This window comes from Zonotrichia albicollis, chromosome 25, assembly GCF_047830755.1.
Source record: "Zonotrichia albicollis isolate bZonAlb1 chromosome 25, bZonAlb1.hap1, whole genome shotgun sequence".
NCBI lineage: Eukaryota > Metazoa > Chordata > Aves > Passeriformes > Passerellidae > Zonotrichia > Zonotrichia albicollis.
The window spans coordinates 302,028-319,385 of record NC_133843.1 but is presented as its reverse complement, the minus strand read 5'-3'; the positions used below and the strand labels follow the sequence as shown (position 1 = coordinate 319,385).

The following is a 17,358-nucleotide window of genomic DNA, read 5'->3' as shown; positions in this document are numbered from 1 at the left end:
TCCCAGCTCCCTCTGCCAGGCTCACAGGAGCTGGTTCTGCTCCGAATTGGCTGCTCCCTGGGAATGTTCCCTGTGGAATTGGCGGCTCTGTATGGGGGACATGGTTAGGGGACAAAAAAGGGACACAAACGTGGGCACAGCAGCCCAGGGAGCAATTCCTGGTGCTTGGGGAGAGCTCAGAACTGCAGGGAAGTTGGGGACAGAGCTGGAGTCATGTCCTTGTGCCAGAGCTGGAGCCGTGTCCTTGTGCTTGAAGTTGGGGACAGAGCTGTATCCTTGTGCCTGAGTTTGGGGACAGAGCTGTGTCCCTGTGCCTGAATTTGGGGACAGAGCTGTGTCCCTGTGCCTGAGCTGTCCCCTGTCCCTGTTCCTTCGCAGACCCTGGCCCTAGGCTGGGTTAGGTGGGCAGATCCTGCTCCAGGCCCTTCCTGCCTGGCACAGGGTGCCACAGAGGTGCCCAGGGCATGCAGAGGGACCTTGCCCAGCTCTCTGCCTGCTGCCAGGGCTGTGCTGTGTCTGCTGTCGCTCCATCTCCTCCAGGCTGTGTTGTCTGTCCCCACCTGTGTCCTTGTCCTGTGTCCTTGTCGCTGTCCAGCCCGGGTGAACCCTGTGGTGTCCTTTCCTTGTCCCAGAGGGTCACAGGGCAGTGCTGGCTCTGTCCCCAGCAGCACGGCCACCCCTTCCTCAGCTCTGGGTGCTGGGGGGATTCCTGGCTGGGAGCTGGGGTGAGCCCTGGGCTGTCCCTGCCTGCAGGGAGCGGGACACGGCCTCTGCTCTGTGCTGGCACTTGGTCACCCCCGGGGAGGTGGCACTGCTGGGCTGGGGCTGTGCGTCCAGGGGGAGTCTGGGCTGAGGGAAGGACACGGGGTGTGCCCATCCTGCCCCACAGCAGCTCCCAGGGAAGAGGATGGGGTGGGGAATGAGCAGGGTGGTGGAACCAGGGGTGTCCTCCCCAGCCAGCTCCTCTTTGCAGGGAGCAGTGGGATCCCAGGGAGGGGAGCAGTGGATCCCAGGGGAGAAGGGAGCTGGTTTTCAGGGAGCAGTGGATCCCAGGGGAGAAGGGAGCTGATTTTCAGGGAGCAGTGTGATCCCAGGGGAGAAGGGAGCTGGTTTTCAGGGAGCAGTGGATCCCAGGGGAGAAGGGAGCTGGTTTTCAGGGAGCAGTGGATCCCAGCAGTGAGCCCTCCCCGTGGGAGCTCGCTGGAAGGTTCTGCCAGTGCTGCTGCTGCTCCCGTTTCTGGCAAGGGGACGCGGTGCCCATCCTGTCCCTGTCCCCGTGCCCATCCCTCACCTGTGCCAGGCACAGGGGCCGTGCTGAGCTGGGCACGGCAGGCTGGCAGGAGGGCGCAGAGCCCAGCAGCCCTGACACCCACCACGGCTCAGGGTGGGCAGGTGCCCCATGGGACACTGTGACATCCCGCCCTGTGCCAGCCGTGCCATCCCTGTCCCCTGCAGACCTGGGCGCTCCCAGCCCCTGCCTGAGCGTGGAGTGCTCCTTCGGGGCCACGTGCGTGGTGAAGAACCAGGAGGCCGTGTGCGAGTGCCAGCAGCAGTGCCAGGGCCGCTACGACCCCGTGTGCGGCACCGACCAGCGCAGCTACGGCAGCGCCTGCGAGCTGCAGGCCATGGCCTGCCTGCTGCAGAGGGACATCGGCGTCAGGCACAAGGGGCCCTGCGGTGAGACACGGCTGGGGTGGGATTGGGGTGGGTGTATCATCAAAGGGACATTGGCATCAGGCACAAGGGGCCCTGCGATGAGACACGGCCGGGGTGGGATTGGGGTGGGTGTATCATCAAAGGGACATTGGTGTCAGGCACAAGGGGCCCTGCGATGAGACACGGCCGGGGTGGGATTGGGGTGGGTGTATCACCAAAGGGACATTGGCATCAGGCACAAGGGGCCCTGTGGTGAGACACGGCCAAGGGTGGGACTGGGGGGACATTGGTGTCAGGCACAAGGGGCCCTGCGGTGAGACATGGCCGGGGTGGGACTGGGGGGACATTGGTGTCAGGGACAAGGGGCCCTGCGGTGAGACACGGCCGGGGTTGGAGGGAGGACATTGCCACCAGGCACAAGGGACCCTGCGGTGAAATTTGGGCTGGGATTGTGGTGATGGTGGTGGTGGTGGTGGTGGTGGCTGTGTCCTCAAAGGGACATCAGCATCAAGGACAAGGAGCCCTGTGATGAGATTTGGGCTGGGATTATTGTTGTGTTGTTGTTGTTGTTGTTGTTGTTGGCCTGTGTGCATCCTTAAAAGGAACACCAGGGTGAAGGACAAAGGATGTGATGAGATTTGGGTAGGGAGATTATTTTGTGGTTGTTAAAAGAAAAACCTCCAGGGTGGGATAAAACCCTCCAGGCCAGGATGAAAATATCCAGGCTGGGATGAAAATGTCCAGGCCAAGATGAAAACCTCCTGGTTGGGATAAAAACCTTCAGGCCAGAATAAAAACCTCTAGACCGGGATAAAAAACACCAGTCCAGGATAAAAACCAGAACAAAAGCCTCCAGGCCAGGATAAAAACCACCAGGCTAGGATAAAAACCAGAATAAAAACCACCAGGCTAGGATAAAAACCAGGACAAAAAACCCCAGTCCAGGATAAAAACCAGAATAAAAATCTCCAGAGCAGAATAAAAGCCTCCAGGCCAACAGCAGGAGCTGAGCAGGGGGTTGGTGCCTCCTCCTCCCCCATGCCAAGGCAGCAGCTGCTGTGTGCAGGAGAAAAGCAGGAAAAGCACCTTGGAGCCAAATTCCTGGTGAAATGACTGGCAGGGAGGGAGGGAGGTGTTGGGAGGGGAGGATGAATCAGTGAATCCCCAGGAGTCAGGGGATGTGCTTGCTGCTGTCTCCTGCAAGGAGGGAGAGCTGCTCCGAGAGGGTTTTTCTTTTTGATACAAAATCAAGGGTTTTTGTGCCCCCAGAAAAAAACCAAATGAGAACCTTTATGTGAAGCTCAGAACTACACACGAAAGCAGCACGGAATCTGAAAATTAGAAAAACTGAAACCTGCGGCATCAGTGCAGAATCTGAAAAATAGAAAAGCCAAAACCTGAGGCATCATTTCCCTGCTTTAGAAGCTTGACAGGGCCTTTACCTTGTCGAGTCTCTATTCTAAATATTTCCTAATAATAGGAAAAAAAAATAGTAGCACTATATATATTAATATAAAATATAAAAATATAAAATATCATATTTCCTAATAATATCTAATAATAGGTATTTAGTAACAGATTGTGGGGAAGTTGCCAGAGAATCTGTGCCTGCCTCATCCCTGGGAGCATAAGGGTTGAAGAGCAGAAGGTGTCCCTCAAAAATGAGCTTTAACTCCAACCCAGATAATTTATATAAAAATATATAATATTATATAATAATATTTCCTAATACTAGCTAATAATAGGTATTTAATAACAGACAAGTGGGGAGGTTGCCAGAGAATCCGTTCCTGCCTTATCCCTGGGAGCATCCAGGTTGAAGCGCACTCAAAAATGAGCTTTTCCTCCAGCCCAGAGAAATGATAAATAAATATATAAAAATAGAATACTATTTCCTAATAATAGATAATAATATTTCCTAATAGTAGGTATCTAATAACAGACAAGTGGGGAGGTTGCCAGAGAATCCATTCCTGCCTTATCCCTGGGAGCATCCAGGTTGAAGCGCACTCAAAAATGAGCTTTTCCTCCAGCCCAGAGAAATGATAAATAAATATATAAAAATATAATACTATTTCCTAATAATAGATAATAATATTTCCTAATAGTAGGTATCTAATAACAGACAAGTGGGGAGGTTGCCAGAGAACCTATTCCTGCCTTATCCCTGGGAGAATCCGGGTCAAAGCGCGCTCAAGAATGAGCTTTACCCGCACCCCGCAATGGCCCAGCGCGGCCTCCGGAGCTGCTCTGACCGTGTTTTTGCGCTGCCGTGCCCAGAGCCCTGCGGGAAGTGCCAGTTCGGTGCCATCTGCGAGGCGGAGACGGGGCGCTGCGTGTGCCCCACCGAGTGCGTGCCCTCGGCGCAGCCCGTGTGCGGCACCGACGGCAACACCTACGGCAGCGAGTGCGAGCTGCACGTCAGGGCCTGCACCCAGCAGAAGGACATCCTGGTGGCTGCCCAGGGCCCCTGCAGTGAGTGCCACCGTGTCCCCTTGTCCCCTCTTTGTCCCCATCTTTGTCCCCCGTGTCACCGATGCGCGGCCCTGCGCGGCTTTGGTCGCTCTCACGCCCTGCCTGGGTGATTTTCCCTTTTACCTGGGGGATAATTTGGTATTTCCAGGCTCTCCAGCAGCTTTGGTTTGGTTTCCCCCCATCACTGGAAGTGCCCCCCGTGTTATTTGTGTGAGCCAAGCAGAGAAATTGGATTAATGTCCGTGGGGCCAGGGTAGGAATTAGGATAAAAATGTGTTAACAGCCAGCAGCAGAAGTGAGAGCAGAGCTGGGTTTGATCCCCTCCCGCCCCTCCATCCCCTGGGGTCAATTCCTCTTTGTTCCTGCTTTCCTCCCCACTCCCCAGCCCGGGGAGCTGTCTGGGCTAATTTCTTAATGAATTAAAAGCCCTGCTCAGCTCCTTCGTTATCACAAAAGCCACGATGATGATTTCAGCCTCACACAAACCTGTCCAGCTGGGCTGAGATGCCCCAGCAATTCGGGGGAGGATGGCTGAGGGTGGCAGAGTAAATGATTAAATGGGATTTATTTCCCTCCAGAAAAGAGCTGCTGGGAATCCAAAATACTCGGGGTGGGCACCCAGTTTGCAGGGATTAAACTAGGAATAACAAATTAAATTAATAATGAATTAATAACAAGCTAATAACGATAATGGTGCGGGAGCCGCTCGGGTGCCTGAGGGTGTCTCTCCTGTGCCCCAGAGTCGTGTGGCAGCTCCGTGTGCTCCTTCGGCAGCCGCTGCGTGGCCGGGCAGTGCCTGTGCCCGCGCTGCCAGCGCCAGCCCCCGGCGCCCGTCTGCGGCACCGACGGCGTCACCTACGGCAGCCCCTGCCAGCTGCAGGAGGCCTCGTGCCAGCTGCAGAGGAGCATCGAGGTGGCCAGGATGGGACCCTGCGAGGACGGTGCGCTGGTCCTGCTCCTGCAGGGCGTGGGGGAAAGGCAGGGAGGAGGGAGGGGAGCTTCATTTGCTTCACACTGTGGGACCCCAGACCCCTCAGAGCCTCCCCTCTGTGCCCTGTGAGACCCCAGACCCCTCAGAGCATCCCCTCTGTGCCCTGTGAGACCCCAGACCCCTCAGAGCATCCCCTCTGTGCCCTGTGGGACCCCAGACCCCTCAGAGCATCCCCTCTGTGCCCTGTGAGACCCCAAACCCCTCAGAGCATCCCCTCTGTGCCCTGTGAGACCCCAGACCCCTCAGAGCATCCCCTCTGTGCCCTGTGAGACCCCAAACCCCTCAGAGCATCCCCTCCTGTGCCAGCCATGCTTCCCTCACTGCCCAAACGACCCCCAGCACCCCCAGTCCTGCACCAGCCCCCTTCTAATTCCAACCCCCATTCCACTCTCCCAGTTTTTTCCAATTCTAGCCAAACTAAAAGGAGAATTTTTTTCCCTATTTCCCACCTAAACTTCCCAGTTTTCAGTCTAAAGCCATTCCCCCTTGTCCTGTCTCTGCATCCAATGTAAATTTTCCCTCTTTTTCCCCCATATCCCACCTAAATTTCCTGGTTTTCAGTTTGAAGCCAATCTCCCTTGCCCTGTCCCTACATCTCATGTAAATTTTCCCTCTTTTTTCCCTATTTCCCCCCCAAACATCAGGGTTTTCAGTTGGAATCCATTCCCCCTTGTCCTGTCTCTGCATCCTCTGTAAATCCTCCCTCTCCAGGGCCATCCCTGGGCCCTGGCAGGGGTTTGATCCTGGATGGTTTTTAAGCTCCCTTCCATCCCATCCCATCCCACGGCTCTGTTGCCTCAGCAGAGCTCCAGGGAAGGTTTTGGGGTCGCCTTGGTGAGCCTAAAAATAAAAGCGCGCCGAGTTTTCCCACTCAGGGGAAGCTGTGGGCTCTGCTGGCACAGGAGGGAGCCGAGGGTGCCTGGCACACGTGGGGAGGACGTCAGAGCAGGGCACAGGGAGAGCACAGAGCAGGGTGTTTGATCACAGCCCTGCTCGGGGGATTTCAGGTTGCTGTCCCTCCTCAGGCAGAGCTGAATAATTCTGTGTGTAATGCCAAAGCCCAGCCTTTGATCACGCCAGAAAAAGGGCCAGGTTCCCCTTCCCCCATCCCTGCTCCCCTTCCAGCAGCCTTTGAAATCTCAGCCACATCTCTGCTGCTGCTGCTGCTGCTGATCCTGCAGAGCTCCAGGGGCTTCGCTCCTCTCCCACCCCACATCCCAGCCCCACATCCCAGCCCTTGCCCAGCTCCACGTCACCCACAATCTCCCTGTGCACACTTTGGGGTGTTTATTTGGGATTTTGGGTCTTGCATAACTGAGATTTAGGGTCGTGTATAACTGGGATTTTGGGTCCTGCATAACTGGAATTTAAGTTTCTGAATAACTGGGATTTAGATTCCTGTATAACTGGGATTTTGGGTCCTGTTTATTTGGGATTTTGGTACCTGTTTATTTGGGATTTTGGCTCCTGTTTATTTGGGATTTTGGTTCCTGTTTATTTGGGGTTTTGGGTCCTGCGCAGTTGGGATTTGTCCTATTTCCAGCACAACCTCCAATAATCCTACACCATCCCAAGCAGAACTGTCTCCAGTGTAACAAATTCACTTTAAATCTCAATAAACCAAGCTCAGGGGTTAAACCCCTTCCTTCCTTCCCTGTGCCCAGAGTGTGGCTCGGGGGGCTCAAGGGATGGCATCGAGTGCAGGAGCCAAGCTCAGGGATTAACCCATTGCATCCCTGTGCCCAGAGTGTGGCTCAGGGGGCTTGGGGAGTGCAGGAGCCAAGCTCAGGGGTTAACCCTTCCCTCCCTGTGCCCAGAGTGTGGCTCGGGGGGCTCGGGCTCGGGGGATGGCAGTGACTGTGAGCAGGAGCGCTGCCGCCACTTCGGGGGCTGGTGGGACGAGGACGCCGAGGACGAGCCCTGCGTCTGTGACTTCACCTGCGTGGCCGTGCCCCGCAGCCCGGTGAGCCCTGCCCTCCTCCTGTCCCCTCCCCGGGGGGCACAGCCTGCCAGGGGCTGCCCTGAGCTGTGCCCTGGCCCTGCTGCTGGCAGGTGTGTGGCTCTGACGGCGTCACCTACGCTAACGAGTGCGAGCTGAAGAAGACGCGGTGCGAGAAGCGCCAGGAGCTCTTTGTCACCAGCCAGGGAGCCTGCCGGGGTGAGTCCCCTCCTGCCCCTGGGTGTGTCCCCTGGGTGTGTCCCCTGGGTGTGTCCCCTGGGTGTGTCCCTTTGTGTGTCCCTTGAGAGAAGCCATGCTTACCTGGCTGGGTGTGTCCCCAGCTATGTCCCCTAAAGGAAGCCATGCCCTCCCTGCTGGGTGTGTCCCTGGGTGTGTCCCCTGAGGGCAGCCACCCCTCCCTGCTGGCTCTGTCCCCAGCTCTGTCCCCAGCTCTGTCCCTGCTGTCCTTTCCCTGGGCATAAGCAGGAACTGCTCTCAGCGGCCACCCCACTGTCCCCATGCTCTGCTGTCCCCTGTCCCGGCCTCCCCTGCAGTTCCCAGCACCTCCAGGAGATTTATGGGAACGCTGCCACATCCCGGGTGCTGAGGTGACCCTTGTGTCCCTGTCCCCTCCCCTGCAGCCCTGGCCACCACCCCGCCACCCCTGCTGGTCGTGCACTGCAGCCAGAGCGTCTACGGCTGCTGCCCCGACAACGTCACCCTGGCGCTGGGCGTGGGAGCTGCTGGATGTCCCAGTGAGTGCCACCCCCGGGGGGCTGCAGGGAGGGTCTGGGGGGCTGTCCCTGGGAGATGAGGCTGGACCCTCCCCAGATGTGGGATCAGGGGATATTCAGGTTGGAAAAGTCCTCCTGAGCTGCAGCACCGCTGTGGTCACCACAAAATCCTGTCCCCAAGTGCCACATGCCACCCCTGAGCCACATGCTCAGGGTTTTGAGCATTTCTAGGGTTGGTGATTCCACTGCTTCCCTGGGCAGCCCATTCCAAACCCTGACCACGCTTCCAGTGAACAAATCTTCCCAAATATCCAAGCTGAACCTCCCCTGGTGCAGCTTTTCCTCTGGTCATGTCCCTTGTCCCTGGGAGAAGGGACTGACCCCTCCTGCCCCACAACCTCTCACTGGTGATCCTCTAAAATCCCTGAGCCACCTCCCAGGCCTCAATCCCTTGGGAATGCTGGAGGGGACACTTTGGGTGTCCCCAGAGGTGCCTCCAGGGCCTTGGTTCCACTGGGCTCAGGCATTTCCACCTGCCAGAGTGACAGAATATTCCATGGAGGGGAACGTGTCACCTGGGACCTTCCAGAGGCCCAGTGACAGCTGGGTGACCCCCTGTGCAGGAAGCTGAGCTGGCCAGGGGCTCATTAATATTTATTCACTAATTATCCGAGCCAGCAGGAGCGTTTTGAAAGGCTCTCAACAGCTGAGGCTGTGGCTGCCTGGTGGGGGAAACATCAGCCCGGGGAGACACAGCTCCAGGGTGGGGTAATGCTGAGCAGGGAGAGCTGGATAGTGGGGGAAAACAGCTGAAAAATGGGGGGAAAAGCAGCTGGATAATGGGGGAAAAACAGCTGGAGAATGGGGGGAAAACAGCTGAAAAATGGGGGGAAAACAGCTGGATAATGGGGGGAAAACAGCTGGAGAATGGGGGGAAAACAGCTGAAAAATGGGGGGAAAAGCAGCTGGATAATGGGGGGAAAACAGCTGGAGAATGGGGGGAAAAGCAGCTGGATAATGGGGGGAAAAGCAGCTGGATGATGTCCCTTTCTGTCCCCTTCCCGCTGGGACAAGGACAGCGCCTGGCTGTCTATCTTTGGCTGCCTCCCCTCCATCAAGCTGCTCGTTAATGAATTAATAATCACCCTCTAATAGCTTCCTTCCCCTTTGATGTTAATGAGAGACGAGCTCTTGATGGCATCGAGCTCCTGGTGGCAGCCCGGGGCCGATGGTGAGAGCAGCCGGTGGCACAGGGTGGCACAGGGCGGTGACCCGGGTGTCCCCGTGTCCCTGCCCTCAGGCACGTGCCAGTGCAACCCCTACGGCTCCTACGGCGGCTCCTGTGACCCGGGCACGGGGCAGTGCTCCTGCAAGCCCGGCGTGGGCGGCCTCAAGTGCGACCGCTGCGAGCCCGGCTTCTGGAACTTCCGCGGCATCGTCACCGACGGACGGAGCGGCTGCACCCGTGAGTGACGGGACAGGGACAGGGACGGTGAGGGGACACTGCTGGGGGACAGGGTGGCACCCGTGAGTGACGGGACAGGGACAGGGAGGGGACACTGCTGGGGGACAGGGTGGGGACACTGCTGGGGGACAGGGTGGCACCCGTGAGTGAGGGGACACTGCTGGGGGACAGGGTGGCACCCCTGAGTGACAGGGACAGCGACAGTGCCCAAGAGGGACAGGGTGGCACCCGTGAGTGAGGGGACACTGCTGGGGGACAGGGTGGCACCCGTGAGTGATGGGGCACTGCTGGGGGACAGGGTGGCACCCATGAGTGAGGGGACAGGGACGGTGAGGGGACACTGCTGGGGGACAGGGAGGCACCCGTGAGTGACAGGACAGGGACAGGGAGGGGACACTGCTGGGGGACAGGGTGGCACCCGTGAGTGATGGGACAGGGACAGTGAGGGGGCACTGCTGGGGGACAGGGTGGCACCCGTGAGTGACGGGACAGCGACAGTGCCCAAGGGGAACAGGGTGGCTCCTGGGAGTGACAGTGAGGAGACACCCCTGAGTGACAGGGATGAGGCACCCCATGACTGGGACAAGGGTGTTACCCCCTGAGTGACAGTGAGGAGACACTGCCCAGGGGTGGGACAGGGGTGGGACAATGCCCTGACAGGGGTGGGACACTTCCCTGAGTGACAGGGATGTCACATCACTACCCCCCTTCCCCTATGGCTGCCAGGCCCCCCTTTCCCACCCTATAACTGCGTTTTCCTCTTTCTCGCCCCATACCTGTGTTTTTCCCACCCCATACCCGTTCTCCCCCGTCCCCGCTGCAGCGTGCCACTGTGACCCCGTGGGCTCGGTGCGGGATGACTGCGAGCAGATGTCGGGGCTGTGCTCCTGCAGGACGGGCATCACGGGCATGAAGTGCACGCAGTGCCCCGACGGCAGCAGCCTGGGCACCGCCGGCTGCCACAAGGGTGAGAGGCTTCGGGGTTTGGGGTTTGGGTGCTGCTTATTTGGGGGTTTGGGTACTGGTTATTTGGGGGTTTGGGTACTGGTTATTTGGGGGTTTGGGTACTGGTTATTTGGGGGTTTGGGTCCTGCAGCACTGACGGTTTCTGTCCTGTTTATTTAGGGGTTGGGGTCCTGTTTATTTGGAATTTGGGATCCTGTTTATTTGGGGTTTTGGGTCCTGCATAACTGGGATTTACACTCCTATTTGGGATTTTGGCACCTGTCTATTTGGGATTTGGGCACCTGTGTGTCTGGGATTTTGGCTCCTGACTTACTGGGATGTTTCCCGGCTCCCCTCTCGCCCTGCCCAGACCCCTCAGCCCCCAGGTCGTGCGAGGAGCTGAGCTGTGACTTCGGGGCCTCGTGCGTGGAGCTCAACGGCTTTGCCCACTGCGAGTGCCCGTCCCCGCTGTGCCCCGAGGCCAACACCACCAAGGTTTGGGGACACCCCTCTGGGGGGCTTTGGGGGGGACACAGAGTCCTGCAGGAGCTGTTCCCTGCTGGGCAAGGGGGACACACGGGTCACAGATGTCCCCTGGCACCCCTGAGCCACCCTGGGTCCCTCTGTGCCCCAGAGGAGCCCCCAAAACCACTGCCAGCATTCAGCTCTGGTGTCCCCTGTGTCCCCAGGTGTGTGGCTCTGATGGTGTCACCTACGGGGACCAGTGCCAGCTGCGGACCATCGCCTGCAGGCAGGGCCAGCACATCACGGTCAAGCACGTGGGGCAGTGCCACGGTGAGTGTTCCCTGGGGCAGTGCCACAGTGAGTGTCCCCAGGGCAGTGCTGCACTCAATGTCCCCTGGGCAGTGCCACGGTGAGTGTCCCTGGGCAGTGCCACAGTGAGTGTCCCCAGGGCAGTGCTGCACTCAATGTCCCCTGGGCAGTGCCACGGTGAGTGTCCCCTGGGGCAGTGCCACGGTGAGTGTCCCCTGGGCAGTGCCACGGTGAGTGTCCCCAGGGCAGTGCTGCACTCAGTGTCCCCAGGGCAGTGCCACGGTGAGTGTCCCCAGGGCAGTGCCATGGTGGGTGAGTGTCCCCTGGGGCAGTGCTGCACTCAATGTCCCCTGGGCAGTGCCATGGTGAGTGTCCCCAGGGCAGTGCTGCACTCAGTGTCCCCAGGGCAGTGCCACGGTGAGTGTCCCCAGGGCAGTGCCATGCCCAGTGTCCCCAGGACAGTGCCACACTCAGTGTCCCCATGGCAGTGCCAGCCCCGTGTCCTCAGGCTGGCCCTGCCACCCCACGGGACATCCCCTGGCACAGCAGTTGCCCTTCCCAAGCTTTGTCCCCCCCTCCCCAGTGCCACCCCCTCACCTCCGTGTCTGTGTCCCTGCAGAGTCCATCACCCACACGATCTCCCCGGTGTCCCCCACGCCGCTGCCCACGGTGCCCCCGGAGCTGCCCGCGCCCCCTCGGGCCACCCCACAGCCCCCCCTGCCCACTGGGGCGGCCACCAGCCCGTCACCGCCGCCAGCCAGGCCCACGGAGCGAGGCCACCCCACCACCAGGCGTGTGACAACGGCCAGGCCGGCCACCACCACGGCCTGGGTCACCCACGGCGTGCACAAGGCCACCGTCCGCCCGCTGGCCACCGTGCCCGTGGTGGCGGCCACCAGCCAGCCCAGCTACGGCGAGTCCGGCAGCGCCGAGGGCAGCGGGGACCAGGACATGGGCACCAGTGGGGACCAGGAGGCCAGCGGGGCAGGATCCGCTGGTGAGTGCCACCCCGGGCTCTGGGGGGGGCTCTGGGTGTCCCCTGGGCACTGGGTGTCCCCAGGGCAGTGCCATGCTCCGTGTCCCCTGGGCACTGGGTGTCCCCTGGGCAGTGCCACGCTCCGTGTCCCCTGGGCAGTGCCATTGAATGTCTCCAGGCCACTGGGGGCTGTCCCCTGGTGTCTTCAGTCCCCGGATGTCACCATGAGCAGGGCAGGTGCCACACAGAGGTGTCACTGCTGGGTGTCTCCCATGTGTCCCCCAGGTGAGGAGGAGCCTGACGAGGGCCGGGTGACAGCCACGCCTGCCATCGAGAGGGCCACGTGCTACAACAGCGCCCTGGGCTGCTGCTCCGACGGCAAAACCGCAGCCGCCGATGCCGAGGGCACCAACTGCCCCGGTGAGACTGGGAATGGGGTCTGGGGTCCCTGTGGGCTCCTTTGGGGTCCCTGTGGGGTCGGGAGTTTGGGATCTCTCAGGGTGGGAGGACACAGAGCTGCCCAGCTGGATTTGGGGCTGAAGGAAAGGTTTGGGATCCCTTTGGGGTCAGGAATTGGGATCTCTCAAGGGGATGACACACAGAGCTCTCCAGGTGAATTCGGGGCTGGAGGAAGGTTTGGGATCACTCTGGGGTCAGGAATCAGGGGCCACATCACAGATTTTTCCTCACTCAAGTTCTTCCTTGTTCCTTGGGGTTTCCAATAAAACATCCCCTTTTCCTCTGGAAAAAACCCCAACACTTTCCCTTTTAACCCATAAAGGATAAAAACCCTAACCCACAAAGGATTAAATGTCCTGTGTGAAGGGAAAGGGAGAGGGAAAAGGGAAATGAAAAGGGAAAAGGAAGAGGGAAAGTGAAAATGGAAAGGGAGAGAGAAAGGAAAAGGGAAAGGGAGAGGAAAAAGGGAAAGGGAAAATGGAAAGGAGAAGGAGCCTCCTGTGTGGTTCCCACAGCGGGATCTCTCCATGCTCTGCATGCCCAGGGCAGGATGCAGCCCTGGCACTCTGCTGCAGCTCCAGGCGGGTTTGGCAGGGCTGTGGCTGCCCTGTGCCAGGTGTCCCCCTGGCCCCCAGCCCCGGGTGGCCCCGCTGTGCCCCGTGTGTGCCCGTGGGTGCCCCCGGGCCCTGGCGTGTCCTCTGTCCTCTAACGTGTCTCTCTTGTCACCCAGCGGTGCAGGGGGGCTGCTCTCCGCGCCGGAGCTCGCAGGAACCCGTCTGGTAAAAGCTGCCATCTCCAGCCTGGTCCTTGCCATCTGCTCCAGCACTAATCCTCCATGGCTGTGCCCGCCCCATCCCGACTAACCCGGCACTGGCACTACCCCACACTGCCATCCCCCCGCCAGGGACGCTCCCTCTCCGCCCCTGCCCAGCTCAAGGCTTTGTCTTGTGTTCCTCCTCCCCAGCCACCAAGGTGTTCCAGGGAGTGCTGATCCTGGAGGAGGTGGAGGGCCAGGAGCTGTTCTACACCCCGGAGATGGCCGACCCCAAATCTGAGCTCTTCGGGGAGACGGCGCGCAGCATCGAGAGCGCGGTGAGCGCCGTGCCCCTCGTGGGGGCACAGCTGGCACCGAGGGGAGGGACACCCTGCAGTGCCAGCTGTGCGAGGAGAGGCTCACAGAGCAGAGTTACAGAGAAAAGCAGGGCTTTGTTAAAAGGGTCTCCTCAATGGATACCCTTGGGCCCACACCCAAGGTGAACCCAAAATGGTCACAAAATCGACAATGGTTCCCTGTTCCAATTGATTTATGGATCCTGTTCTTGCCTTGGCCCTAAAGAGCAGCTGGAATTGTCACAGAACATCCCTGTTCCATTTTATGGATCCTGTTCTTGCCTTGGCCCTAAAGAACAGCTGGAATTGTCACAGAACATCCCTGTTCCATTTTATGGATCCTGTTCTTCCCTTGGCCCTAAAGAACAGCTGGAATTGTCACAGAACATCCCTGTTCCATTTTATGGATCCTGTTGTTCCCTTGGCCCTGAAGAGCAGCAGGAGTTGTCCCCTGTCCCCCCGCCCCGTCACCGGGCTGCCTTGCAAAGGCTGGGAAGCAAATCCAAGCCTGGATCTTTCCCTGGCAGGATCCCCGTGCCAGGATCTCCCCGTTAACCCTTTCCTTCCCCAGCTGGACGAGCTGTTCCGGGGTTCTGATGTCAGGAAGGATTTCAGGAGCATCCGAGTGCGGGACCTGGGCCAGAGCAGCGCCGTCAGGGTCATCGTGGAGGCCCACTTTGACCCAGGTGGGGCCATTCCCTGGCCATTCCCAGAGGGAATTCTGGCTGGGAAATCTGCCTGGGGAGGGGAAGGAAAGAACCATCCTAAAATTCACTGGGGTTGGGTCTTCTATCCTGCAAAATTTCTGTGTTAGCAGAGATGGGAGGAGCTGCATGCTAAGGAAGCTGGAAGGCTTTTCCTTGGGAAGAAGGATTATTTTCCTTGGGAATTGAGGGATTATTTTCCTTGGAAAAGGAAGATTATTTTCCTTGGAAAGGAGGATTATTTTCGTTAAGAAAGGAGGATTATTTCCTTGGGAAAGGAGGGATTATTTTCCTTGGAAAGGAAGATTATTTTCCTTGGGAAAGGAGAGTTATTTTCCGTGGTAAAGGTGGTTTATTTTTCTTGAGAATAGAGGTTTATTTTCTTTGGAAAGGAGGGTTATTTTCTTTGGGATGGAATATTATTTTCCTTGGGAAAGGAGAGTTAGTTTCATTGGGAAAGAATTATTTTCCTTGGGAAGGAAAATTATTTTCCTTGGCGAAGAGGATTATTTCCTTGGGAAAGGAAGGTTATTTCCATGGGAAAGGAGGGATTTGGGGAGGTCAAGGGCAGGAAATTCCCACTGGAATGCTCACTGTTGCCTCCCTCCTTTGCCCTCCTGGCTGGGCTCAGCCACGTCCTACACGGCCGCCGATGTGCAGGGGGCCCTGCTGAAGCAGCTCCGGGCTGCCAAGAGGAAAACCATCCTGGTGAAGAGGCCCCAGCAGGAGCACATCAAATTCATGGATTTTGGTGAGTGCCCCTCGCTTGCTTTGGGGTTTCACAATGCCTGGGGGGCTCTGCTGGTCTTGCCAACCCCTTAAAAGCTTCCCTGGGTGGGTCCCGGAATGTTTGGGGTTGGGAGGGACCTTAGAGGGGACTGGGCATGGGCAGGGATCTTCCACAGGGTGCTTGGGCACTTCCAAACCCACACCTGACCCTAAAACTGACCCATACCTGACACGAACTCTAATGCTAACTTTAACACAAATCCATCCCTGACCCTAGCCCACACCTGACCTTAAACCTAACCCACACTTGTCCCTAAAACTAACCCAAACCTGACCCTAAAACTAACCCTAAACCTAACCCATAACTAAACCTAAACCTCACCCACACCTAACCCCAACCCAAACCCACATCTGACCCTAAAACCAACCCTCAGCTGCCCCAAACCCCCAGCTGACCCCAAACCCACACCTGCCCCCGGCCAACCCCATCCCTGCTGTGTTCCAGACTGGATCCCCCGGCTCTTCACCACCACGGTCACCACCACCACGGCCACCACCATGGCCCCTGGCACCACACGCAGGGTGCCCGCGGCCACCGCGGCCCTGGGGCAGCACGGGGAGCCCGCGGGCAGCCCCGGCCCCGTGGGCACCACCCGCAGCCCTGTGGGCACCACCCGCAGCCCTGGCAGCGGCAGCAGGAGGGGGAAGCCCACCCAGCTGCCCCCTGGCACCCCCCTGGCACGGCCCTGCGAGTCCCAGCCCTGCCTGCACGGTGGCACCTGCCAGGACGACGGGCACCGCTTCACCTGCAGCTGCCCCCCGGGCACAGGAGGGGATCTCTGTGAGAAAGGTAGGTGGTGGTGTCAGAAATCACATATTTGGGGGCTTAAAAGTCACTTCTCACCCCGTGATGTGGGTAGGTTGCCACCCGTCCTGTGCCAGGTTGTGCCAGGCTGGATTTGGGCATTTCCAGGGATGGGAAAACAGCTGAAAATCCACTCACCTGGGGCTCTGCAAGCTGTGGGAGTCCAGCCCTGCTGGTTTAATGGGATTTGACCTCCTAAATCCCATGGAAAATGACAGTGGGTGTCCAGCCCTGTTGGTTTTATGGGATTTGGAGTCCCAGATCTCCTCAAGGGAGGCACAAACAAGTTGCCCTTTTTATGAATCCAAGCTCAATAAAAGTTCCCTCTTTCCCCCTCTTTCCCCCTCTTTCCCCCTCTTTCCCCCTCTTTCCCCCGCTTTCCCCCGCTTTCCCCCGCTTTCCCCCTCTTTCCCCCGCTTTCCCCTCCCTTTTTTCCCCCACTTTCTTTCTTCTTCCTTTCTTTCTTCTCCCATTTCTTCCCCTGTTCTTCACCCTTTTTCCACCCTTTTCCCCCTCCTTTCCCCCCATTTTTCTCCCCATTTCCCCCCCTTCCCCCTTTCCCCTCCTGTTCTCCCCCCATTTTCTCGTTCTTTCCCCCCATTCTTTGCCCTCTTTTTCCCCCCATTTCCCCCCATTCTTCCCGCCCTTTTCCCCCTCTCTTCCGCCTCCTGTTTTCCCCATTTTCCCCCCATTTCCTCCCTATTTTCCCCCCTGTTTTCCCCCGCAGCCCCAAGCGGGTCCATGCCCAGTTTCGGGGGCAGCTCGGTGCTGGCGTTCCGCACCATGCGCGCGTACCACACCGTCAGGATCTCCATGGAGTTCCGCGCGCTCGAGCCCCGTGGGCTGCTGCTCTACAACGCCCAGCGCCACGGCAAGGACTTCATCTCCCTGGCGCTGCTCGGCGGCTTCGTGGAGCTCAGGTCAGCCTGGCATGGGGATTGTGTCTCAAAGGGGGAATCTGTATCCCAGCGGGGGAATTTCTATCCTAAAAGGCCTCTAAGTGGGCAAAAATCAGGATTTTTTGGGGTGTGTGTGGCTGGAATACTGAGGGAGCTCATTCCATCTTTTCAGTGAACTAACTTTGAGTGAGTTCAGAAAGCTCTGCAGTGTGGGAGGTTGGGGTTTTTGGCAGGTTGGTTTTTTGGCAGGTTTGGGGTTTTTTTGGCAGGTTGGGTTTTTTTGAGACATCTTTTTTCGGTAGGGTTTTTTTTAACTGGGATGAGAAATGTGGAGAGGGGGAGAAAAAAGGGAAGGGAGGAAAGAGCCAGAGTGGCTTTTTTTGTATTCCAGAATCTGAGGAGGGAAGGGAAGGGAAGGGAAGGGAAGGGAAGGGAAGGGAAGGGAAGGGAAGGGAAGGGAAGGGAAGGGAAGGGAAGGGAAGGGAAGGGAAGGGAAGGGAAGGGAAGGGAAGGGAAGGGAAGGGAAGGGAAGGGAAGGGAAGGGAAGGGAAGGGAAGGGAAGGGAAGGGAAGGGAAGGGAAGGGAAGGGAAGGGAAGGGAAGGGAAGGGAAGGGTCTCCAAAAGCTCCCAGTGCCAG

The 17,358-nt window shown here is 58.3% G+C and overlaps 1 protein-coding gene across 11 annotated transcripts in view; it reads left to right on the top strand.

Moving 5' to 3' along the window:
* The window catches only part of AGRN (agrin), a 68,867-nt gene that overhangs the window by 38,635 nt on the left and 12,874 nt on the right, over window positions 1-17,358 (top strand). For all 11 annotated transcript variants that reach the window (XM_074558754.1, XM_074558764.1, XM_074558756.1 and 8 more), the window contains 17 exons: window positions 1,456-1,677; window positions 3,937-4,131; window positions 4,872-5,072; window positions 6,940-7,085; window positions 7,175-7,280; window positions 7,703-7,816; window positions 9,096-9,260; window positions 10,084-10,227; window positions 10,576-10,700; window positions 10,895-11,000; window positions 11,599-11,976; window positions 12,241-12,375; window positions 13,379-13,506; window positions 14,096-14,210; window positions 14,860-14,979; window positions 15,463-15,807; window positions 16,550-16,742. In XM_074558754.1, coding sequence (XP_074414855.1) covers window positions 1,456-1,677; window positions 3,937-4,131; window positions 4,872-5,072; window positions 6,940-7,085; window positions 7,175-7,280; window positions 7,703-7,816; window positions 9,096-9,260; window positions 10,084-10,227; window positions 10,576-10,700; window positions 10,895-11,000; window positions 11,599-11,976; window positions 12,241-12,375; window positions 13,379-13,506; window positions 14,096-14,210; window positions 14,860-14,979; window positions 15,463-15,807; window positions 16,550-16,742 — 2,938 coding nt within the window. The remainder of the gene's footprint in view (window positions 1-1,455; window positions 1,678-3,936; window positions 4,132-4,871; window positions 5,073-6,939; window positions 7,086-7,174; window positions 7,281-7,702; window positions 7,817-9,095; window positions 9,261-10,083; window positions 10,228-10,575; window positions 10,701-10,894; window positions 11,001-11,598; window positions 11,977-12,240; window positions 12,376-13,378; window positions 13,507-14,095; window positions 14,211-14,859; window positions 14,980-15,462; window positions 15,808-16,549; window positions 16,743-17,358) is intronic.